Genomic DNA, 26,148 nt, shown 5'->3' with positions numbered 1-26,148 from the left:
TCTATAGGGCATTTGATATTCTGAATAGGGACTGTCTGTGGGAAGTTCTGAGGTTGTACTCCATACTATCACAATTTGTTCAACTAGTTCATCTGTTATTTAGATTTCCCATGGTGAAGGTGTATGCCAGTGGAATCCTTTTGGACTCAATCCCCCTTCTACTGGGCACCAAGCACCTTTTTTATATTGGTTGCCACAATGGTGGACAGATGCCTGCAACAAATTTTTCGCTCGGTTATTTCATATTAGTCAAAACTGAACATCCTCTCAACACCTGGTTAGTGGAAAACTGGGTGGTCAGTCTCGGTGACCCTACTGTCCAGATGTAAACTGTCTTAAGTATGCTTTATGACTTGTGAAAGGAATATATGTAAATAAGGATGAAAAGGTGATTTCTCTTTTGGCTCCCATGCTTCCAGGTTGGACACAGAGAAATGGAATGACTGCTGTTACCAAGGTGATGGAGGTAATGTATTTAGATGTCAAGATGAGTGGCAGTATGAGTATGCTGGTAGGTAGATCTTAATCTCCTGCTATTGTTAGAGGTCAGCAGATGCTGATTTATTCAATGAAATAAGTGCTATTTGCATTTTTGGATTGTATTCAAGTGGTTAGAATGTTTATCCTCTCAAAGGTTCCTTTTGCCTTGAGAGATATACCACAAGTGGTATACTCAAGATATATTCATAAAATACAGAAGCTGCTAGATGGCTTCCATTTGCAGATTTGTAGTCCCAGGATTAGCTGCCAGAAACATTTTATTCCAAGTAAACATGGAGGAGTGTGTACCTAATTTAGCCAATAATGATCGGGCAGTGACAGGGACATACCTCTCAACTGTACAGATTTTTGCGGAATGTCCAGATTTTTGGCTTATATTTTTTCTGTTCCTCAAAATATGTGTGGATTTCTGGCAAATCACTGGGGTGATCTGAGGACTGACATCAATAAATAATGACATACATTTGAGTTTCAGACTTCACATCCTTCAGAAAATATATGTTAAAACAAACCCTGTTACTCTAGCAACTTTCTAAGTTTGTAAGAGCAATATTTAAAATATGTCTCTATTTTTCAGTCTTTGTCCTCAATTTTTGTCGGGCTTTGTCCAGATTTCTTGCATTAAGAGGTTTAGAGGTATGGACAGGGAACTTTTGTATCAAGGCTAAGATCTTCCCCAAGCCTGTATAGCTCACTTCAGAAGTCTTTCTGAGAAGTCAGGTCATAGCTTTACCAATATCTAGGCTTTTGCACAAGGTTTGGGATCTTGGCTGGATGGATTTCTGATTTGAAGCCTATAGCATGACAGGCACCACACCAAAGAAAAGTTAAATTCACAATCATGTCTTTCTTTGGGAATCACCCACTAATAAATGTTGATGGGAAAGAGGTTGCATGGCAGAACTGGATTGCTGCAGGGATTCAGTTTGTATCAGAACTATGGCTTGGTTGAAACACTTAGATTTTGAATTGGACTGTCTTTAAGAAAAGGTTCTCAGGTCTTGAAGTGGGATGATGGCAATACATAAAACCAAGAAAACATCATGTAAGACCGCTGGCAACCTCTGACCAGTAAAAAGAACAAGCCAACGTAGTGGTGTAATTCCCAATAAAGCACAACTCAATGGCAGTCCAAAAGATACAAAAAGTGTAAATAAATTGACTTCCAACACAAACTTTAATAAAAATAATAAAACCATCCAGAAATGGTCAAACACTTTCATCCCAAAACATTGGACTTCATCAGAACCATTTCAGCTTGTTACAACCTAGATTAAATCATTAAAAATCATCAAGTGTCAGTAATCGAATGTACTAATTATTTTGCTTTAAAGGTAATTTAGCACTGAAGCAATGAAACAATAAAACAAAAAGTAATTTTTAACAAGATATTTGTCTAACAATGTTGTATTATTCTATAATTATAAAACCGTTGCCATTTTCCTTAAAACAAAAACAACAGAGGTATGTTCATTAATATCCGGTATCACTGTGGCATTCAACCTAAGTTGCCACTTTAGTTCACATTATTCAATTTTCTTCTTCCATAAAACTCCCTTTTCATTTTTTTTAACTCTCTACTATACCAAATAAGAACTTGTTACCCTGACCACAATACTTAATGTGTTTAAAAAGGGTGTTGTTCTCATCCTGATTCTTAATAGCATATAAATGTTTGTAAACAGTAGCAATACCTGCAATTATATATTGGTAGAGCTAAGGTGTGGGCCTTGGATCCTTCTCTGGGTTTTGGGCCTTTAGATATCTGGAAAGTCCTGTTTTCAGGTAGGTCCCCTGCTAAAGCTCATAGTTTGAGTATAATATATGGGTCTATTAAAAAGGACTCTAATTAACTGTTCAGTGATTATCTAAATAAATATAATGACATACTTCCTTCATGTTTGACTAAGGAAGAATGGGATAAATGTGTTGCTAAAAGTGGGCATTCTAATTGGCCTGTTTTTGCGCACTTTTCCCATATGAAGTTATTATATCAGTGGCATTATATCCCTGTCAAGGTACACATCTTAGGGTTGGCTAACACTCCCTCATGTTGGCACTGTGGACAGTTAGAAGTCCACTATCTGCATCTACTATGGGATTGTCCCATGGTACAGGATCTTTGAGATGGGTTGATTTATGGAATTGCATGGGCCCTGCAGGTCCCTATCCCTCCCTGAGACAAACTTGGCTATTAGGATGCAATAATGAACTATACTCACTGACTCTTCTTGAGAACGCATGGATCAGGACTGTGACTGTACTTTTGACCATGCTGTTTGCTACATGTAAACATTATAATAAGTTGGAATTAACTGATATGCACGTTTCAATAAAAGTTCAGCAAGTGGCAATATGTACGATTGGATATACACAAATGGTGGGAATATTGGAGTATTTCATATTATAAACTGTAATGTAACTAGGACAGATAGGTTTAATAGTAGAGCATTTAGTCAACCAACATGATTTCACCATATACATGGTGACAACCCAGGGTCAATTCTTTTATGCTGTTTTTATTGTATTATTCTTCAAAGTATCTACTTTTGTTGCATTAGGTATTTCACCGATGCAATGTTATTGTCTTGTTTTGCAAATATGTTTGCTTGACTCATGCAAGTTGTTCAGTAATGGAAATAAAAATTCTGTTCTTCCAAAAAAAAAAAATACTAAAGTGAGAAAAAGACTATATGACCCTGCTGGTTGATCACAGTGAGCAAATTCTGCTGTGACAATACTTAATAACTTGCCTTCTTCTTCCTGTGCACCAACATGTTCCCTTGCTATAAATCCACTGATACACCAAACAGGCACGTATCTCACAAATAACTTTAACTGCATATATGCCTGTCTGTCCTTTCCACACACACATTTCTGTCCAGAATTCAGTTTTCAGAAATTTATAGTGCTAGCCGGCAGACACTGTGGTTTTTGCAGCAAAAACAGGACATCAGCACTCCTGTTACAGAGATTTACAGCCAGGGAGTATAACTGTAGTTAAAATAAAAAGTGTGTGATAAATTAATTACTTTATTATAATGAATGATCACCCTTGTGGGCCATTTTAAGTCTACCCAGTTTTCCTTCCAAAGGTGTGAATCAAACCCTGCCCCTTCTATCCAAAACATAAACACTTTTATCATTATACCAATCTCCAACCCAATGATTCTCTCATTCCAGCCAGTCTGCACTTGGCAGCAGACATTTCCCTTGTAAACTTTCCCTATCATCTCTATAGGGTCATAGTTTCAATAGTAAGTATGGGTTAATTAGTCTGCAGACTGTTACAAGCCTGGCCATTAAACCATGTTCAAAGTTCCTTTCAGTCTCAAGGATTGCAACATAAGATAGAACTGGTGGAAATTTGTGGCTGCCCATCATGTTATCTAGGTTTACTTTGAAGATGGCAAGGATGCTGCTCTGATTGATATGTAGTGGAAGTTTGATCTAGACATGGAATATATGCTGGGGTATGTATCTATCACAGCAATGTGTTATATTTATCTGTTGATAAGTGTTTAGACCCTTTAACTGGGCATTTGAGGAGCTATTAACAACAGGAGGTCAGGGAGGCCTGGATTATTGGCTGCTTCAGTGGAATAGAGGGATACATTTCTAACTATGGCCCAGCTGGCCTGGGCTCAGTTAGAGACTTGGGTGACTAATGGAGTAGCAGAGAAGGGATTGGCATGCTCCTGCTGGGTGGAAGGGCACTTGTTGATACACTCCCTAAGGGGAGGTAGGGTCCAAAGAACAGATTTGCCCTCAGATATGGTCGACAAGCATGGGAACATGGAAAGCGAAGTGGGTAGGGCATTAAACAAACCCTCACCCATGGGAGCACAAACAGGATGAACCCCCAGGATGCCCTTGAGGCCACAATTGACCCCAGCAATACCAGAGTAAGTCGGGGACAGTAGGAGGATGGCTGGTAAACTCAACATGAAGGTGGGGCACTGGAGGTTGGGTCAGTTAACTTGACTTCCGAGGGGACCAGAAAAAAAGAGGCACTATATTTAATAATTGGTTTGATGAAAGATGAGCAAAGGGGAGATTAAGACTTATTAGGATCCAGAGGAAATGCCTTCAGTAATTAAATATGCCGGAGTTAAATTTTTTGAAGTACTATGGATACATGATGGTCAAAAGACAAAATAATTGTCAGCAAAAGTGCTTAGATCCCTTACAACACTATCTGATTGGAGGAGTGTTTGCCTGTATAGTATGATGTGGAAATGTCTTATTTACCAAAGTGAACTACATAGCCTAACCCATGATAAAGCAACTCTGAGTCACTGGAGGGGCAAATAACAGCATCTAATTTATAGTTGCCGGCAAATTTAGATACCAATATGTCATGGGTGTAGGTTCATATGAAGGTAGGTACAAGGCTAGGAGCCCTTATGGGCCATTTTAAGCCTAGCCAATTTCCCTTTCAAAGGTGAGGATCAAGCCCTGTACCTTGTAACTGCGAGGCAAACACCTTAACCATTATCTTTGAAATAGTTGCCAAATAAGAGAGGGCCCAGCACTGTACCCTGTGGCACACCACTGGTAATGTTTTTGTTTTGAGAAGTGACACATGCATTTCTAACTACATGAATTCTGTCAGGCAAGCTAGCTATCCATATGACAGCATATAAGCTTTATTCAGATTTAAACAAAATCCAAACAAATGAAAATGATTAATTTGCAGTCATCATGATACCCCTGTGTCCTATTTTTCTGCATAGGGTCGGGGTATTGCATGAACTATCACCACCTGTTCCTATTCATTGCCACTCTTCTTCCTTAATCAAGAGTCATGCCAGACTGTCCCAGGTCTGCTGTCATGCAATCCATCTCTTAACTGGACATTCTCATTTTCCCTTTCCTTCTTCCCATCTCTTCCAAATCCTTTTTACCAGAATCATCTTCTGCTTTTATGAACATGTGCAAGAACCACCATAATCTGTTCACTTTGCTTTCTTTGCAATTGGATCTAATTTCGCTTCTGCTTTAGTGTGTCATCATTTCTTCATCCATTGCAGGATTTATATCCTGTCACTCATTTTAGACACTTGATCTCTATCATGTCTAGCTTCCTCAACACTCTGTCTTCTTTACCCAGGTTTCTGAACCATACAGAAGTACTGGTACATCCGCAGTTGTTTTTACTTTCCTAGCTCAGTGGCTTTAGCTTTTGGAATTCATTCCTGGTGCATTTTTTGGTTATGAATTATTTACTTTTACACCAAAGCACACGTATTTTCCTTTTGTGATAAAAAGTTGATAAAAGTTGTTAAACACTACCTTTTCTGTGGAGAAACTATATTTATTTTAATTTTGGAGACAGAGGAACATGTTTACTGTGGAAAAAATGTGACTTTTGTGTAATCGTCCTGTTTCTCCAATTACTGCTGCTATGCTTCCTCCAGAAGTAAGCAACAGTTCGGACTTGACCATGGAATAAACTACTAGTCCTTTAGTCTGACCTTCTTCCAGCCACAAACAAGAAAAAATTATCTAAGCAGACTTTGCCTCAACAGCAGGCTAGTAAATTTGCCTCAGCCATGGATGGGTGACTCTGCTGTGGCCAAAACCAGTTCCTCTGACTAGTCAACTTTTGTCCATAAAGTCACTATAGACCAGGGGTTAGCCATGTTCTCTGGAACTTTTGTGGACCCCTCAGTGGGCAAAAAAAAAAGCCACCATTGTTGGTCTTGGGATAAAGGGCAGAAAATGTGTCCATCCATAGAGAAGCTGTGTCTGGCAATAATAGGTCTAGTTATTCTAATGCTCCTGTCAAAACGAAACAGAAAACTACATATTTAACTTCTTCACTGCCAGTTTCTCCGGACAATGTGTTGCACAGGCTATTGACCTTTCTTATAAGGTAGTTTCTTGTAAAAGAAAAAGGGTTTTGTCTTTTCTTGAAGGGGTTCAAGATGTTGAATCCATAAAGGAGTGTGAAGGGACACAGGCAGGTTTTTAACCTCAGATTTCTGATTCAGATTGAGAGGAGAGTATAGTATCTGAATCTCCCTCTTAGGGATTCTCTTTCTCTGAGGCTGTTTCCAAAATATGCCAGTGCTTTCGGTGGGAGAACAGTGAGGTTTCTCAGTCCCTCAGAAAATACCATGAGTTGTTACAACTGGAATTCCCAGAACTTTCATCTATTCCCCCAGGGCTGTCAGCATTGGAGGAAATGTTAGTTAAAGCCAGTGGTTTTCCTGACAGCCAGCCTACCGCACAAAGCTCCTCATTCATTCAAGTTTTTACACACTAATAATCCCAGGCCTACCCCAACGGCTATAGCTTTAATTAATGCATCTGCTCCCTAACATTTTAAGTCTAATCCTTCTACTTCTAACAAAGTTGGTAAAGCTATTGATAAGTTTGGAAAAAGGTATATGTTTCTTCAGCTTTGATTTTTTGATTTTTGAATTTTCAGGCTTATATGTGAAAGTTTATTCTAGTTATGAAAGTATGAAGAATGTTTTAGTTGCAATTACCTCTTGTGAGGAAAACTATGCTTTGTATGGCTTAGTTTCTTCCATTTCCTAGGCCGCTACTCATTGATTGAAGTGTATTTATGACTATGTAAATAATGTTTTCAGGGCTGTTGCCTTTAGTACTGTGTTGAGGAAGTTTTCCTAGCTGCATTCTATGAACAACCCAGAAGATATATAAAATGAGATTTTAAATTCTCCTTTGGATAGAGATCTCATTTTTGTACCCTGTGCTTCAGAAGGTATCAAAAAGGTGATGAGAGAGGTAGGCTAATTCAAGAAATCTCTTATATTTTTTTCTCCTTCTTCTCTAAATTTCCAGGGGTTTTCTGCTTCCTCACCCAATTTTCAGTAGAAACAAAATAAATAGTCTTAGCAGAATGCTGGTAAGTAGATGTTATAAAAGCAATACCAGGGAGTTTCCAAAAAGAAACCTAGAAGTCCCCCAGAACAAAGGACAATCAAATAAGGCAGAATGACTATTTAAGGGACCATGCTGCCACTCCCGCCATGGCAGTTCCTTAATCCCTCCAGAAAGTCTGACTTAAAATGTCTCTCCATACCTCTCAATTGTCCAGATTTTTCCAGAAAGTCCATAGTTTTATCTCATATTTTTGGTGTGTTCCTCATAAAATCTGTGGCTTTCTAACAAATCACGGAGGATTAAAGTCACTAAAAATTATATACATTTGTGTTCCAGACATAATATCCTTCAGAAAAGGTATGCTAAAACAAATCCTGTTATTCTAGCAAGTTTCTAAGTTAATGTGCACAATATTTAAAATCTGTCCCTACTTTTAATCCTTTGTCCCCCCATTATTTTAGGCTTTGTCCAGATTTTCTGCACTAAGAGGTTGAGAGGTGTCTGTCTGGCAACCAACTGAATCAGACAAATGGGTTCTAAAGCTGAACTAGCTAGGAAATAGATGGCAGTAAGAGGAAATTCCTTCTTTCCAAGGAATCCCTCCTCATCTGCCAGACCAAACCCCTGGTTATTCAGGAGATAAAAGAAGCAGATTCTCCTATGTTAGGAAAAGGATTTTATTAAAGAAAAAAATTTGTGCCATATAAAGAAAATGCCTGGAAACCTGTTCTGGATCTTTCTTTCTTAAATCAGTTTGTAGTAGTGTCCAAATTCAAAATGTTTTCACTTCACAATCTATTACTTCTTCTTCCTCATTTGAGATTTTTTAGTAACATTACATTTAAAAGATGCTTATCATCATGCTCTTATTCATCCAGACTTCAGACGTTTTTAAGGTTTTATGTGTCGGGATCACATTATTAGTTCTCTGGCTTATCCTATGGGCTATTTACTGCTCCAAGAGTGTTCATAAAGTATCTAGCTCCTTTTATAGATCATTGTAGGCTGCAGAGTATCCACATTTCACATATTTAGATGACTTACTTATCTTAGAAGAGTTTTTTTTTAAGTGTCAGAAATCTCATATTTGGGTGAGAGATCTACATAGGCAGAGATTCCAATATAACATTCAAAAGTATTTTTTTTTACTCCAGCACACAGGACTTGTGTTTCTATGGTGTCTGCTAGACAGCTCAGCACAAAGAGCTTGTCTTAAACAGAAAAATGGATCAATATTTAGCTGTATTCCAGGGTTTGAGTCACTGTGGGGAAGTATCTCAAGATTCTGGGTCTAACGGCATACCTCTTGCAAGACTCCACATGAGAAAGATACAGTGGTATCTGAATTCTTCTTGGTCCAAGCATAAACATTCATTATCTTTTCAAATTCCAGTTCTGGAATTTGTAAGAACAGAAATTACTTGATGGAGACATCAAGTATCCCTGAATCCAGATCTCCCCTTCCGCCCTCCTGCTTCAAAGCAGTCAGTCACTACAGACATCTCAGACTTTGTTTGGGGAGCAGTACCAGGTGGGATAAAACTGCATATTTTCTGCAACTAGAACTACTGATCAAAGCATATAAATATAAAAGAGATGCTATCCCTTATCAAGCCTTTCAGATTCCTGAATCATCTCTGGTCCCCAGGACATCTTAAGGTAGTTGCAGACAATACCACAGTGATGTGGTACATAAGCTAGCAAGGAGGAACCAAATTCTACCCACGATGCAGACTAGCCATGTTAGCATGGGATATAGCTTTACAGCACAGTCTCACTCTACAAGCATCTTATGTTCTGCTAGACTAAAGTTGTGTGGCAGACAAACTGAGCAGGACAAGGCCAGACACTCATGAATGGAAGCTAGTTTGGGGGTCTTCAAAGATATGACCCATCTGCAGAGTGTTCTACCGATAAACTTTTTTGTCTTCTCTTTCTGAACAATCAATTGTTAAAATTCTACTCTAATACTCCAGGCAAGATGGCCTAGAAAAGATATGCCTTTTCTTTTCCTTGGACAGATAGGTTCCTGTGTTTTTACACCCTTTCCACTGATATGGAATGTACTTCTGAAGGTTCAGAAAGATTCCCTAAAGATCATTGTGTTGACTCCCTTCCTGCCCATGCATCGGGAGTTCTCCTTTATTTTGGAACTGGCCAGTAGCAATTACCACAAGCTTCCTCACAAGCTGGATCTACCCACACAAGAAACAGGGAGACTGATGGACCCCCGGCTCCAAACTACATCTGACTGTATAGATAACAGGGTCTTAACATCTTTTAGGCACCTGTTTACTGAGGAGGTGCAGTAAGTGCTAATGGAAACAAGAAATTCTGCTACTAGAAAGTCACATATAAGCAAATGAAAAAAGGTTTTCTAGTTGGTTCATAGGTTCATAGGTAGGTACTAGGCTATCGGCCCAAGGGCCTACATAAGCCTAGCCAGCAAATTGCCCAGTGCCCATTCAGGGCTAGTGTTTGCCTGGTTTTGCTATATTTGTGTGAGCTACTATCCTATGGCCTGTCTTTCTCCTCTCTCAGGGTTCATTTTTTGGTCATTTCAACATATCTGTCCATGGAACACCCTCTTACAATGCATTTTCATGTCAAAATGTTTTTGAAAGGGGTGCTACATAAGGAGCTCCAAGAAAACCAGTGATTCCTCCTTGGAATATTAATTTTGTGTTAGAGAAATGAATAATTGCGCCATTTAAATTTTATATTTATTTATTTGTTTGTTTCTTTACTTATTTATTTCTGTTTCAGCCAGTTTATGTGAGGTTTTTAACATGGAAAACAGTTTTGCTGATTTCTCTGACTCAGAGTATCTGAGTTGCAAGATTTTATAGTGGGTCAGCTTTATCTCATTTTCTACAGAGATGGAGTTTCGTTGAGAACGAATTCTACTTTTATGTATAAATTGCATTCAAGTTTACTTTAAGCCAAACTGTCCATCTCTCTGTGTTCTTTCCTGATTCCAAAATTGAGGGGGAAAGGACACTCCATACCTTGATGTCCACAGATACCTCAAGTACTATCTTGACATAATCTAATCTTTCAGAACTTCTGATCAGTTGTTCATTTCTTCTGAAGGTAAGAAGGAGGGATGACCTGTGTCAAACCAGGCTATTTCCTAATGGTTATCTCAGGCTATAATCTTTTGTTATTTTCACAACAACAAAACTATTCCAGATAAGGCTAAGGCACACTGTACCAGGGCCTTGGCTTTATCTATGGCTTTTTGGAAAGGGTTGGACTCTAGATGTATTCTAGAAGTGGAAAGTTGGTCCTGTGTACATACTTTGAGGGAGAACTATTTGTTTTCCTGGTCTAGGTCAAGCATTGATAGGACCTTTCTCCAGGGGTTCCTAGACTCTTCCCATTACACCTCCCAGATTTTCTAAGCAATGGTAATCTACCCATACAGTTTAGTCTGCTGCAGCACTGATCAGTCTACAGTTGCATAAGTAAACTTACCATAACAGAAGATGATTGAAGAATCACTTCTGCAGTAACTGCACCATCCCTGCCCTTTGTTTTTTTAGTGTGTGTTTTACACCAGGGTGTGTACATGTTTCTGCTTTTTCTAGCAATATCCTGCCAGGCTTAGCCTCCCTTCCTCAGTTGGCATGAAAGCTCTAAATGGTTTAGCACCCAAGTTTGTGTTATGGTAAGCTCAGCTTGGGCTGTCTAATGTTTTGAGAATGTGGAATATGCCTTGAAGCTTTGTAAGCTGGCCAGCTGTTATATCCTATGCAGGATATGACCCATACAGCCTAGGTTACTGCAGCAGTAATCATTCGAATATCTACTGTTATGGTAAGTTTACTTAAACAACTGTACTTTCTTAGCTTTTGTAACAGCTGAGAAGACTTGTTCCATCCTAATTACAGAGGGTAGCTGGAACTGTGAAATCCTTTAAGTAGTTATTACTGTGGGTGGAGTACTATTTGCAACAAATTTGTCAGCTAGAGTATTGAACAATTCCTTTGGGTCAGAGTGGGAAGCGTTAGATTGGACTAGCTCTGAATATTGCTTGGTGTTAGTTCTTAACGTCCTGTCATAAATAAATAAAGATTTATAGCTGTTTTTGATTTACTAAAGAAATATTTTAATTATCTTTGGTCTTAATGGCTGTTTTAAGTTTGCATATTCCTAATGATAACCTTAAGCGTTTTGCCAGGTTGCTTAAGTTTGTTGTTAAGGCAGGTAGTATGAAACATCTTATAAGCACTGAGTCATTTCTTTCTCCTTCTTTATTTCTGTTCTTGTGTAGTTTATTAACATGGATATTTCACCACGTTTGTTTTTAAATTTCTCATTATTTTTTGGCAGCAGTCAGTTTATTTAAGTTGGAGTAGAAGTAAGAGGAATAGGCAGCAAGTTTAACATCAGGAGCCATCAGAGGAGGATTACAATGGAATTTGTTTAGGCCATCAACTAATTGAATGTTTGCTTTAGAGAAGTCCCTAAAGTGCAGGGATATTTGATGGGGATTTCCCACCAGGTTTAAGGAAAAGGTCACTGATTTATGGTCTGATTTAATGAGGGAAGATGATACATATGGATGTTTACAAGACGTGATGAGGTATTTGATGGGGAATTCCCACCAGGTTTAAGGAAAAGGTCACTGATTTATGGTTTGATTTAATTAGGGAAGATGATACATATGGATGTTTGCAAGAATTGATTTTATTTGTATGTAAATGATCAAGGGTATTTGGGTTACTAGATGGTTAACTATTTATACAAAGGTGTTAGCATTTATAATGTCAAGGAAGTGTCTGGCCATGCCACTGGTGCTGTTGGTTAACTTGTTTATTGACTGATAGTTCACGTCACCAGCAGAACAGATGTTTTGATTAAAGGGGATTTCAGAAAGGGCACTTTTAGGCTTCCAGGGTAAATGGTAACAGTTTATCTTTTTAGCAGACGGAAAATGTTCCACCACTGCTTCCTTTTCTCAAGAACAAGTTTTGACTAATCATTGGCCATTAATATTTTATAACACAGGTACTGTAGATTGAGGAAGACTGTACTGCTTTTAGAACCAATTCTTTCTCAATAAAGGATAGAAATCTCAAACTACGTGGTATGTGCTTCATGCTGGACTCTGGTTTGGGTGCAAGAGAAAAGTGATCCCCTCGAAAGTAGATTTTTTATTTGATTTTATTATTATCATGTTTTTTACCTTAATCCAGTTTTAAAACTGAGGGCATGCAATGCATGCATGAGGACACCCTGCCATGTCCTTATCTTTGCCATTGAAGGCCAGGTATTTACAAATTTTTCCTCCAGCTAGGGTTCTAGACATGTATTTGTTTACTTAATTGTTGGTTAAAGCTCAGAAGGAATCTGATTTGTCATTATGGGGTCAAGTCCATTGATCCAGCCGATTTCTTTTGGATTGACCTTATTTTGTTTTGTTTTGGTATGGTTACCATTGACTACTACTCTTTCAACACTAGGCCTTTTTATTGTTTTATTTTTTCAGATTGGTTGTTTTGGCTCTTACTGTTGGAGTGTTAGTTTTAAGGACTGGTTATTATTTGTACTCCTGTCAGGGTCCTTATTCTGTACCTGAGCCATATGTTTACAATTTGGTTATTTTCTTGTGTATTTTATTTTTAATATGTTTGTTTATGTTAATTGTGTTTCATTTTGTGTCACCTGGTTAACCTGGCTTGTACTGTTTTGCCCTTGTGGTTAGGGTATGTGGTGACTTACTTTTGTTTACATAGGCATGTGGTCTTTTTGTATCACCAACATAGAGAATGTATCTCAGTGGGTCTGAGGTTCAGGACTGACCTCAGTTTTTGGCCCTTGTGACCTGCCCATCTGGGAAAGTAAGATGTCTCTTGTTTACGTCAGATTTGCTTATGTTGGTAGGCTAGTCTGTCATGAGTTACTCTCTGTTTTGGCTCATTACTATGGATGAATTTGTCAGTCTTCTTTTATGAGTGTTTGTTTTTGTTAAGTACGTCTTCAGCTTTCCACTGGTAAAGGTGTTATTGAAAAGTTGATCTGATGAAGTCCAGTTGGTAGATGAAAGCACTTATCATAAATAAAAACTTGAGTTATTCTGGTGAGTAAATCTGCCCAAGTTTTTCTTCAGTACTTTTATAGAAGAGCATCTGAAGTTTTGAAGTATTTATTACTAATAAGCAAAAAATGCACTGTGAGAGGATGAAATGCACCGGACAACCGAGAATCCAGAACCAGCTTTAATATGCGTTAAACGTTTGACAAACAACACGTTTTTCGTCACATAAATCAGACTTCATCAGACAAGAAATACAATGACTAACAACCATATATATATGCTGACCCTTCATTTGAAATGACCAATAAAAATCCAACAGTACTCATAAATATGAATAGATGTGCCTGAAATCTAAATACATAGCATTTAAAAAAGTCAGAGTACAATACTATGATTCACAGAAATATAAATATAACTCCTTTTAAATTATAAAATAATATCATAAAATAATGAATCAAAAACTTTATAGTTAAAACTGATTTGTAGTGAAAACTGATTTGTAGTAAAAACTGGTTATTTGTACTCATTGAAAAATTCAATGAAGTGATATAAAATTGTATTTCAAACAGCAATACTCCCATCTACTGGTCGAGACGTGTATACGCTGAAATATCATCATGAATTTTATACTCGGTCCGTAAATAATGAATGTTGAATAATTGATGATAGATGAATGATGAATGATGAATATATTAAGATCTATGAAATATGAAATATATGAAATGAGTATTAAATATGTATTGTATATAATAAACCATAATAATATTATTAATATAAATATAAATATAAATATATAAATAAATGACCATAAATATATAATTGTAATAATAATAATATAAATGCATAACTAATATATGATTTCACATGTTAGATATATGAAGAACATGTACATATTATATAAAACCATGAATATAAATCAATAAATTATAAAACAATGACATAATAAATATAATAATGCAATATAAAATTGAGACAAAATTTGTATAATTATATAATTATGTATATGTATATAAATATATATATATATATATATATATATATATATATATATATACAGGCATGAAACATATAATAAATAATATATAATAAATAGCATCAATATTGAATTGAGCAAATGTATGCATAAAAGATGTACATATAAACCCTGTACCAAACCCATAATCAAATATATGGGAAAAATCCTGTAATATAATCTAGAAAATGGGCTTATTAAAAAATAATCTGTACAAAATAGGCTATTAAAAGTATGCTATTAAAAATGTATATATGTGTTAAATATATACATATGGAAACACATAAAATGACATGAAAGTGAAATGGTGCTACAATTTAGCTGCCCTTAATTTTAAAACTGGGGCCAGGGAGATACTATCGTTTAACCCAGGGAATTTATTTGCCTCCAGGACAATTTGCCAAAATAATTCCCTATATTCTATCTGGGTCTCCCAAAGGCCACCTCTTTCATCCTTCGCTACTTCTTCTAAAATGAAAAATTTGTATTTCGCCAAGTGACTAATGTTCAGATGTTTGTATAATGCGTTGTGTTCTTTCTTGTTTTTGATATCATTCAGATGTTCATAAATCCTTTTGATCTTCCTCTCAGTCTTCCCTATATAGAAGGCCAAGCAGATATCACATAAAGCAATATACACAACTCCAAAAGAATTACAATTACTATATGTTTTGCCGACAATGTCTTTCTCTCTTGCTTGAATGAAATTTTTTTGTGAATTTATCATAAATGGGCATTGTGAACACATTCCACAAGAATAGGTACCCTTTATTTTGGTACTTTTCTTATTTGCCTTATATTGAGCTGTCAACCAATCTTTAATATTGCGTCCCTTTCTGAAGATGATGTTAAAAGAATCAGTCGACTTATTGAAATTCAGGTCTGTAATGTTAAGGAATTTCTCCCATTCCTTAAAAAACACTTGTTTTACAATACCTGCATCACCACTATATTCAGTAACAAATGAATGAATGTACATTTTATCTTTCTTCTTATTTTCTAATAAGTCAGATACTTGAATGTTGTCACCAATAGGGGGATTGTAGTAGCTCAATATAGGTGCAAATCTATCTTTTCTCCCTTGTATAACTTCTATTTTAATACAGTTACAAAAGTCCACAGGGTAACCTCTGTCCAAAAACATACTAACTAAGAAATCCATTTCATCACAAAAATCTTGGTTGTTAGAAGTCATTCTTGAGATCCTAACCATTTGACCCTTTACAATACTCTTCTTCTGGTGTAAAGGGTGTGCACTTTTATAGTGTAGATAGGAATTAGAAAAAGTTTTTTTCCTATACACTTTTGACTTCAAATTGTCTCTTTCTTTTTCTAACAAGATATCTAAATAATTTATGCTATTTACATTGATGTCATGGGTGAATTTTAAGAAAGTGGTGGTCTGGTTAATATACTGGATGAAATCATTTAACCTATCAATACTATCCTTCCAAAATATGATGATGTCATCCAGAAAACATTTATATAAAACCCAGCAATCTTTATAACTACCATTATAGATATATTTATCTTCCCATGTGTATAAAACCATGTTGGCGTATACTGGAGCACACCTTGCTCCCATGGCAACCCCAATTATTTGTTGAAAATATTCACCTCGAAAAAATAAATAGTTGTGTTTCAAAACTAATTCCATAAGATTTACACAAACCAGGATTTCATCATCTTTTAATGAATTAAAGGACCTAATAGCTTCTTCAAACCATTCAATTCCTATGTTGTGAGGTATTGAGCCAAACAAGTCTTTAACATCTATGGCCACAAAGATGATGTCGTTCGTGTTGGTGATATTCTTCACTTTACCCAAAAAGTCCCATGAGTCCTTCAAATATGAAGTTCCTCTAAACATTAAGTCCTTTAACTTGGTGTCTATATATTTAGCTAAAGGGGAAATAACTGAACCTTCTGCAGCCACTATAGGTCGTAAGGGGGGATCTGTACTATTTTTATGTACTTTGGGGATGCCAAAAATTGAAGGAATTTTTGGCTTGCTGTTGTATAAGAATTCAAACATGCTATAATCAATAAGTCCTTCCAAAAATAGATCATATAGTGTTGTATAAATTCTTTTGTACCCAATATTGATCTCATTAATGGCGATATTGTCATATTTAGACTCATCTAATAATAAATTAAACATTTTGCCTTCATATATAATAGAACTCATAAGTACCAATCCTCCCCCTTTATCTGGTTTCATGATCCTTAAATTGGAATTTTCTTTTAACCTCTTAAGTAATGAAAGTTCATTTACTGTAAGGTTTGGAGCAAATTGGTTAATTTTAACTGCTTTTCTTAATTCGTTCTCTATAATTTTTTCAAAATTTTTTAATTGTGGGTGCATGGGGGGATTCCATGTACTTTTTTTCTTTAATTCATCAGAATAATCTACTTCTCCTGGAATACCGCCACAAATTAACTCGAGGTTCATTTTTCTCAAAAACATCTTCACATCAATGATCATTCTAGTGATATCACACTTAGTTTTTGGTACAAAATTGAGTCCCTTAGAAAACAGCTCGAAATAAATCTCATTAATTTCCAGTTCTGTGTAGTTGAAAATGTTGAAATTCTTATATTTAGCACATGTGCAAATAACCGAGGTATCACCAGTGTATTGAACATTGGTATCAATAATATTGTTATTAAAACTCATAGTGCTCCCATTGAATGATGTTTCGAAGGGTCAGGATATATATATATATATATATATATATATATATATATATATATATATATGGTTGTTAGTCATTGTATTTCTTGTCTGATGAAGTCTGATTTATGTGATGAAAAACGTGTTGTTTGTCAAACGTTTAACATATATTAAAGCTGGTTCTGGATTCTCGGTTGTCCGGTGCATTTCGTCCTCTCACAGTGCATTTTTTGCTTATTGGTTTTTTGTTGCACTGTGCTTCGTTTACTGTTTACAAGTATTTATTACTGTTACTTTTAATTCTAAGTTTAAGAGCTTTTATTTTTCAGTTCTCAAGTAAAAGGAAGTGATGGCCTTCTGGTATTTTCATGCTGGACACATCTCTGCCGTGGTTTGTCCCGTGACTCGCTATTGGTGTACACAGGGTTCTTGGATGTGAGGTGGATTTACCAGTGCCATTAGTGATCTGTGTGATTTTACTTCTGGATTTTTAAGATGCAGATTGTTAAAACTGCTCAGTTCAAGAGCTGAAAATGCCATTTGGTTTTCTGCGGCATCCTTCACTTAAAGAATTTTCTCTGCATTGTTTGCTGAAAGCTAAACACCAGCAGGACTAAGGCATTAATAATGTCCACTGCTGCTATTATATCCAACTTATTATACTGGTGTCTATCTGGGACCTGCCATGTGCTCAGGGGTTTGCAGCAGTGGTTTTGATGAGTATTTCCTTTAAAATTGCTTTTGCTTCCTTGCGCGATTTCCTAGAAGACAGCTGGGAAATGGCTGAATATAAATCTGAAATCTGACAGTATTTGGGTAATTATAGCATTTAAAGTGATTGCTATTATTTATTGCCCAGTATGACATGTGAAACGGCATCTTTATATAGCTATTACTGCTTCTACAGAAAGGCTGTTTCAGTACTACAGCATATTTCCTGTGAAATAATACTCCATTATGTCTCCAAGTGTCATCTTGTAGTTTCAAACCGTGGTTTCTTCTTCCCTTATAGATATGTTCTGGAATGATAGCATATTATGCTATGTATTCCCTCCATACATTTACAAGTTAAATGTGTAATGAGTCCCATAACTTCTGCCATGCACATATGCATACATCCTGCCCCAGTTTCTTATGGTACACGCTGTGTTATTTGTCCAGATATACCTCCCTCAGAAATGCACATAGAGCCTTGATTGGATGTTCTCTGATAAATGACACATTTGCAAAACATCTTCCTGATTGTCAAACATTCCCATCTTGTCTGCAGTAGCATTACTCTGCCATTACAGTTGCCATAATACATTACACTACCATCTTAACTGTATTGTATTGTTTTATCCCAGTGAGCTTTTGTTCTTTTCATAGGTAAAGATATCTTTTCTACAAATATTTTCAGTTTATGTTTTGTTGAAACAGACTGGATTATTATTTATTTATTTACATTTGTTTACCAAGAAATTCCAACTGGACACAGGGTCCTTTTTCAGTGTTGACCCAGGGAGAAAAGCTCCACAGAGCAATATTTTATTTATTTTATTTATTTTATTTTACATTTGTTAACCGGGCTGGTCTAACTGGATATATTTCCATTTTCAGTAGAGGCCCGGGGAGAAAAGCTCCACAGGAAGACATGGACGATTACAACAAAAACTAACAAATATATAATAACAAAGTTATCAAACGGATTTTTAAAAAAATAGGTAGGTGTTTTACTCAAGACCATAGTAACTAATTCTATTTAAAGATATAAGCCATAAGTTACCATAATTTCATCATTGGAATAAATTAGAGAGAGTGAACTAGAGAAAGCAAGAGATGAAGGAAAAGAGAACATTTTGCAACACAAAGTACAGAATAGAAAGATATGTATTGCTAGAGAGAGAGAGACAAATAGCCGTGAGGAGGAGAAAGAGCCAAGAAACTTTTAATCAGGTTTAGAGCAGGAACATATCCAGTGGTTATTAAGGTGAACTTTTAGTTTTTGTTTAAACAGTGCAGTAGAAGCAATTGAAGTAAGTTCGGAGGAAGTTTATTCCAGTGTTTCCCAATGGCATTGGAGAAAAGGGAATCACCAGCAAGGTTATTAGATTTGGTTGAGGTAACTAGCAGTTTGCTAGAAGAGCGGAGAGAGTTCAGGTTTGAGTAGGGGCTTAAGAGGTTAGATAGAGCAGGTGTATTAAGAGGTTGGTAAAAGGCTCTTTGGACAAACATAAGTTGGGATAGAAGCAACGTGTTTGTCAGTTCGAGCCAGTTAAGTTGTTGCAGATTCTGACAATGGTGAGTTCTAAATTGTTTTCCAGTAACAAATCTAGCTATGTTGTTGTAGGAGGTAGATAGTTTAGAGAGATTGTTTTTCTTAAGATTGGTGTAGATAGGTGAGGCATAGAGAAGTGTGGAAATAAGATGTGAGTGGGCAAGATTCACTTTTGCTGGGAAGGTTAAAAAAGTTTTGATTCTATATAGAGAGCCAAGTTTCCTGTTTACAGATTTAATGGTATTGTTGATATGAAGGTCGAAGGAGAGATTGTTATCAATTGTGACACCTAGCAATTTGGTAGTAGAATCAGGTGATATAATGGTTCCATTATTAGACACAATGGAGAAGTCAAGTGTGGGGGATCTGGTAGTAGGTTTAAATAAATGAGCAGCATTATTATTATCATTATTTTTAATTTGGAAGTGATTCAGTTTATATTTAGCATGTGGTATTTAGGTAACTACATTAAATCGCGGGGTGGCACTGTGGACCAATGAGTCTCGACGTCTCATTGTCACTCCACAGCAAGAGGTTCTTTGGCTCAGTTCTTGGCTGTCTGCCTTCTGTACAGAATCTACATGTTCTGCCTGTGTTTGCATGGGTTTTCTGTAGGTACTCTGATTTCATCCCACATCCCACAGTTATGAATTGGCAACTTTTATTTGTCCATTGGTATGTGCATGATGTATATGTGATGTAAGAAAGTTCTGGCAATCTACTTCCATTCCTTACTTGCCTAGTAAACTCAGTGGATGGCAGTTGCTGTTATTGGAGTCACTATGGGTGACAGAGTTAACAGCAATGGATGGATAAATCATGACACCGCTGTGCAACACAAGTAATGCAGAAGCTGAAACATCTCAAACATGCACTGAATTTCTGTAAAAAAAACTGTTATATGATTTTGCAATAATAAATTGTAGTTAGTACAGGTACATTAATGTTGTATGCCTTTACACAGGTATTGTCAGTCTGAAGTCTTCAAAGAACTACAAAAATAAATTTGAACGTGGGCAGGTGGATGAGTTTACTGTGGAAGCAGTTGACCTTGGACCTCTACGAAAGATCAAAATTGGACACGATAATCGAGGTACAGTTGAAATAGAAAAACTCCATTGTTTGTACATTTTAATGTCAGTTATTTTAACCAGAATGAATTTAAATAACAATCTAAAAAAAGCACCACACATTCCACAGAAATTATGTCTAGTGAAAAAAGGATATACTTCTTCCAGAAATCCAGTTACACTTCCGGTTCAGCAGTAAATGTTTTATATAAAATGGTGATGCAGTAATCTCACTCAGTATTTAAGTTTACAGTAATTTGCAAAAAGAATGTGAATTCCTCAATTGCTTCATAGCTCGGATCTTTATGAAGACATCCTTTTTTTTTTATTCATGAATGGAAATTATACACTTGGAGTCAGGGTTAGGAAGGTTTTTTTTTCAGATTTGATCGCAGGAGGTCCCACATGCTCTACTTAACTTGTTATTATATCTCTAATCAACAATGCCACTATATACTGTAGACATTTTGTAGAAGAAAAAGGATAGGCAGCAGATAAGATTACTAATCCATCCAGTTGGCTAGTTCCAGGGTACACAGAGAGAATGATTTTTATTTTTTGTTCTTTGTTAACGAACTAAACTCAATAGTCACAAGCCTCATTTCAGGGCTGAATTATCATCAGTTAGCACTGCCCAGTTGTGACTTTCTCAGCCACACACTAGGCAAATGAAGACTGGGGGGATCAAATTGTGGACAACAGGATGAAGTTTTGTTACCACCTCATCAAGTTAATCCTCTGTTCCACACTGACAGTATTTTCAATATATGATGAAAAGGTTCAGTCAGAGTTTTACATGAAAATGAATAATGTACTTAGCTGAGATGATCTAAAGTATAACTTGGTGTAAATATTCCAAGAATCTAAAAGGTTACTTTTAGAAGTGGGCCATGACATTTATTTTGAGAAAATATGAAATTTGTTATATGTAGTAAATTATCAACAAACGTGTTATATAGCAACTGGTCTTGTATTAAGGAAGATGATAGAATCAGTAGCCTTGCAGAGGTTACCAAAAAATAAAAAAACAAAGTCCAAAACTAAACAAGTAGATTAGATATGCCCTATCACAAGACTGAACAATGTTAGATTGTTTTGCGTTGTCTTGATTTTAATTTCTTTTCCTTCCTTTTTAGAAAACTCCCGATATATTCCGTTCTAGTGATACAGATATAATTACCTAGGCTGTGCACTCAAGTACAGTCCACAGTGTTTATGCAAACTCTTTATCTGAAAAGTCAATGTTATTTTTCTCCCTTGATTACAGGTGCCTCAGCTGGCTGGTTCTTGGACTGGGTTGAAATTGATGCACCTTCTATGGGTCAGAAAATGAAATTTCCATGTGGTCGCTGGCTGGATAAATCAGAGGATGATGGAGCAATTATCCGGGAACTCCTCCCATCTGAATTACAGATTGAAGAATATGTTCCATGTATGTACAGAAAATACAATTTTCTTTCTTTGTAGCTTTCAGGAGACCTGAATTTACTAGTGATATATTTCTAAATTGCATGGTATTTAAAGAAAATCAATTTATTGTTCAAATACACCTAAAATAATGCAAGTTGTGCTTCCCAAACAGTTATGGTTTGCTTCGGGCAAAGCAGACACTTTACACAATGTAAACAAGCTTCAGAAACCCGACATTCACCTTTTGTCACTGAGTGCAAGGTGCGTTAAAAGAAAGATCAATACCTGTTAACTAAGGTGAATGGGAAGCTTTGTTGCCTATAGATATAGTGGAAAACTAACATTAAGGAAGGAAAGGTAGTTTGTGGAGCAACGGCTACTGTTCCATGCAGTACTGTGTACTGGAAACACCCAGTGTTAACAGAGATGCAAAGCACCAGTACTCATCCTTTCCTTGTCTCAGTCACACTGACAGTATAATATGCTCACAGGTTCATTAAATGTTAGTGGAGATGCAAAGCACCGGTGCTCATCCTTTCCTTGTCTCAGTCACACTGACAGTATAATATGCTCACAGGTTCATTAAATGTTAGTGGAGATGCAAAGCACCAGTACTCATCCTTTCCTTGTCTCAGTCACACTGACAGTATAATATGCTCACAGGTTCATTAAATGTTAGTGGAGATGCAAAGCACCAGTGCTCATCCTTTTTCTGTCTCAGTCACACTGACAATATAATATGCTCATACGTTCATTAAATGTTAGTGGAGATGCAAAGCACCAGTGCTCATCCTTTCCTTGTCTCAGTCACACTGTCAGTATAATATTCTCACAGGTTCATTAAACATTAACGGAGATGCAAAGCACCAGTGCTCATCCTTTCCCTGTCTCAGTCACACTATCAGTGTTATAAGCTCATAGCTTCATAGTTTAGTACTAGGCTAACTGCACTTGCTTAAAATTAACATATCCCACTGGAGTTTAGATTCACCTAACCCTTTCCAAGAGCTATACTTACATTACTCTAGTGAGAATTTCTAAATCAAAATGTAGATATTTGGAAGGGACCCATGCAGTCAGATAAAACATATAGGATCTGTCTCTATCCATTAGTAAGACATAGGAGAGTTCAGAGGCAAATTTCCCGTTTCACATCCATTGATCCAAGTTACAGCAGAATATGGTCTGGGATGAGCTTTGTTTTACATAAGTGGGGATTTAGTTCCAGAGCAACGGTATCCACTGTGAGATATACATGTCCCTCCAAACCATTCTGTTAATGTTGCAGAACAGATTTAGGTCCCTGAATTGAGTATTTCTGATACCATTTGACTAGCATATATGAAGTAAATCCATCAGTAATGGCTTGAAGTATACCTTGCATGCTAGACACAAATATAGTAATAGGGCTTTGAGGTGGTCTGCATAGGACATATTGTTTAGGCCTAGTATCCACACAAATATAGTAATAGGGCTTTGAGGTGGTCTGCATAGGACATATTGTTTAGGCCTAGTATCCTTTTTGTAAGGTATATCTGTGGGTATATCAATTGTTGCCTGTGCCTGGACTGAGCAGGTACATGCAATAATGGGCATTATACTCAAAGACTGGCCTAATGAGTGATGAGTAAAGGTGGGCGATGACATTGCTGGATCTAAAATCATTCCCTTTTTTTATGAACTGCAAAATGTAAAAGGACTTCCTTACTAGAGTGGTCAAAATTTAGGTCACCATCCACCTAATTTCCTAAATCCTGAACTACTGGCTCAACTCTTAGGAGTGTGTTGTCATTGTAGTAGTTCCCCATGGGAGCTGACTTTCTAAAGAAGATGACCATGCATTTTTGATGTTTAGTTTTAGCCCATGAACCTGACACCAGTTATTTGTTTGGGACAAGCCTTCCTGTGGGATGGCTGAATCCTTTGGTGAGATGATCACTGCTCCTAGCTTGTAGTCATCTGCAAACTTAGTTAGCCAGAGCCCTTTTGTATTAGCTTTTACTTCTGAGACGTAGATGCTGAACAGAAGAGATCTCAGCACTGAACCCTGGGGACTCCACTGGTGACTAGTCTTCTCCTGAAGATAGCTTCTCCTATTTTTATCTCCTTTGTCCTGTCAATAAGTCAGTTGGCAATCCAGTGGGTGACAAAGTTTTTTTTCCTAGTTTATTAAGCTTTTTTTTATTGTGTCAAAAGCATTGGCCAGGTCAAGGTAGGTGGTGTGTATTATTTTACCTTAGTCCTTTTCAAAAAAGTCCACCACTTTGAGTAAACATGACCAGTCTTTTGTGAATCCAAATAGAGATGGGTCCAGTGTTTGGAGATTCTCCACGTCCTTATTGATTAACTCCATGATAATTCTTTCCGTGACTTTGCATATGAGGCTGGTTAGACTTATGGGTCTGTAATTAGCTTGGTTCATGGAAGGTCCTCCCTTACACAGGAAAGTAACTTTTGTTACTCTCAAAAAATTTACAGTATATGCATAACGTCCATTTTGAGTTTCAGCATTTCGGGAAACAAGCAGGATTACATTTAGGATAACAAGCAGGACAATACTGTGATGCTGGAGCTTCCTGTGAGAATGCATCATTTCCATGTGACTGTCTTGCTGGAGGTCATATGCTCTTTGATAGCATATAGTGAAATTAACGGTTATCCCTAAATTACTTGCACTCAGGTTCCTGGTGCAAGTGTTTAGAGAAGGCCTTATAAAACTCAATACAAGATTCCTGGCCCCTTAATTCTAGTCGGATTATGTTCCATAATGCCAGGCCTAATCGGGAGAAGGCATGTCCTCCAGTAACTGTTTTGTATAGAGGTCTGCCTAATGTGATAGCTTTTGGTACTTAGGGAGCAAGTCTGGTCTTAGACGGGTAGTTTCCATCTTAAAGGTATGCAATAGCAACTGTTTAGCATTATGTGAATACAAATACCTAGGAGATAAGTTGATCATTCGATGACTAGAATCAATTTTAGACATTAACATTGAAGGAGGTTTTGGCAGTCAGATCTGCTGAAAGCAAGGAGGGAAAATCTACAAGTTTTGTTTTCTCTGATCTGAAGTCTTTGGGAATTTAATGCTGAGTAAAAGGTAACCAGAGGAAGACTGTATTCTAGTTTTGGGAGAAGAACATTTTTTGGTTGTAAAAAACTAGGCTGAATGGGAAAGGAACTGAGAGGTTTTAAGTTAAGATAGTATGTGTTAGTACTGTGGTAGTTATTATGTCTATATGATGTGAAAACGTTCAAGAAGGATCAATGTTAAGTCCTAGGTATCTGTATTCAGAAACAAGGGGAGTAGCATTGTGGTTATCAGTGATGTTAATAAGAGGTAGATGAGGAAGTTTTTGAGGGGTTGTAAATAGTTTAACATTCGTTTTTTGTGGTTACTTCGAAGGTGATCACAATCGGCCCAGCTGTATATTTTAAAAAATAACTGTTGTAGTTTGTTCTACTGATCAGAGAGGTACTTACGCCTTCTAATTGAAGGATATACTCTGCATACAGTATAACAGCACGAGATGGGATGTCATCTATAAGATCATTAATAAATAATGAAAACAAAATGGGACACAGAAATGAACCTTGTGGCACTCCGGTGTTTAGGGTGCTAAGCAATGATGACAGTTTGTTAGTGTGGACTCCAAATGTTCTATTCTCCAGGTAGATTTGGAACCACTTGGTAGACTGTTGCCAAAATTAAGATCCTATTAATTCTGTCTATCCAACCTGCCATTTGGGGTCCTCAAGCTACTTGTTGAATCTTACCTGGCAGTTTTAGTGCTCCAGCTTTAAACCCTTTAAAAAATGTCCTTCCTATAATGCTTCTATGTCCCTAGTTACCTCAGATCTCATTTTCAGCCTTTATTACTGGAAGGTCCTCACTAACAGCTAAGTGCTTTACCTCTTCTTTTACTAAATTCTTAATATTTGCAGTTAAAATGTTTTAAATAGTTAAAGATAGTACTGTACTAGTTAGTGAAGGTTTTGCAGTATTTACAGTACTTAAATATATGTTTATAAATCTTATCTCGGCCCCTTGCTCGTTTTGCCATATTCTCTTCCCTTCCTTAGACAGTTACTTAAGTAGATATTTAGATTCTTTTTTCCTTTCCTTAGTGTTTTAATTGAGACAGGTAAGTAGATATTTAGATACATAAGTAATATGTCTCTCTTGTGTGTGAGCTGTAAATTTCACAGTTAGTATGCTGTGTTGTTAGATATCAGAACTGTGGTTTCTGTTATATCTTTGTTTATGCTTAGATGTAGACTCTCTGATGGAGAAAGAAACAACTTTCAAGAAGTGTTCTAAATGCAGTA

The 26,148-nt window shown here is 36.6% G+C and overlaps 1 protein-coding gene across 3 annotated transcripts in view; it reads left to right on the top strand.

Moving 5' to 3' along the window:
* Positions 1–26,148, top strand: part of LOXHD1 (lipoxygenase homology PLAT domains 1) — a 2,432,812-nt gene that overhangs the window by 1,491,226 nt on the left and 915,438 nt on the right. For all 3 annotated transcript variants that reach the window (XM_044082024.1, XM_044082018.1, XM_044082011.1), the window contains 2 exons: positions 20,310–20,438; positions 21,683–21,847. In XM_044082024.1, coding sequence (XP_043937959.1) covers positions 20,310–20,438; positions 21,683–21,847 — 294 coding nt within the window. The remainder of the gene's footprint in view (positions 1–20,309; positions 20,439–21,682; positions 21,848–26,148) is intronic.

This window comes from Protopterus annectens, chromosome 1.part1, assembly GCF_019279795.1.
Source record: "Protopterus annectens isolate FY-2018-M chromosome 1.part1, PAN1.0, whole genome shotgun sequence".
Lineage (NCBI taxonomy): Eukaryota > Metazoa > Chordata > Ceratodontiformes > Protopteridae > Protopterus > Protopterus annectens.
The sequence above is the reverse complement of the archived record's forward strand: the minus strand, read 5'-3'. Positions and strand labels throughout refer to the sequence as shown.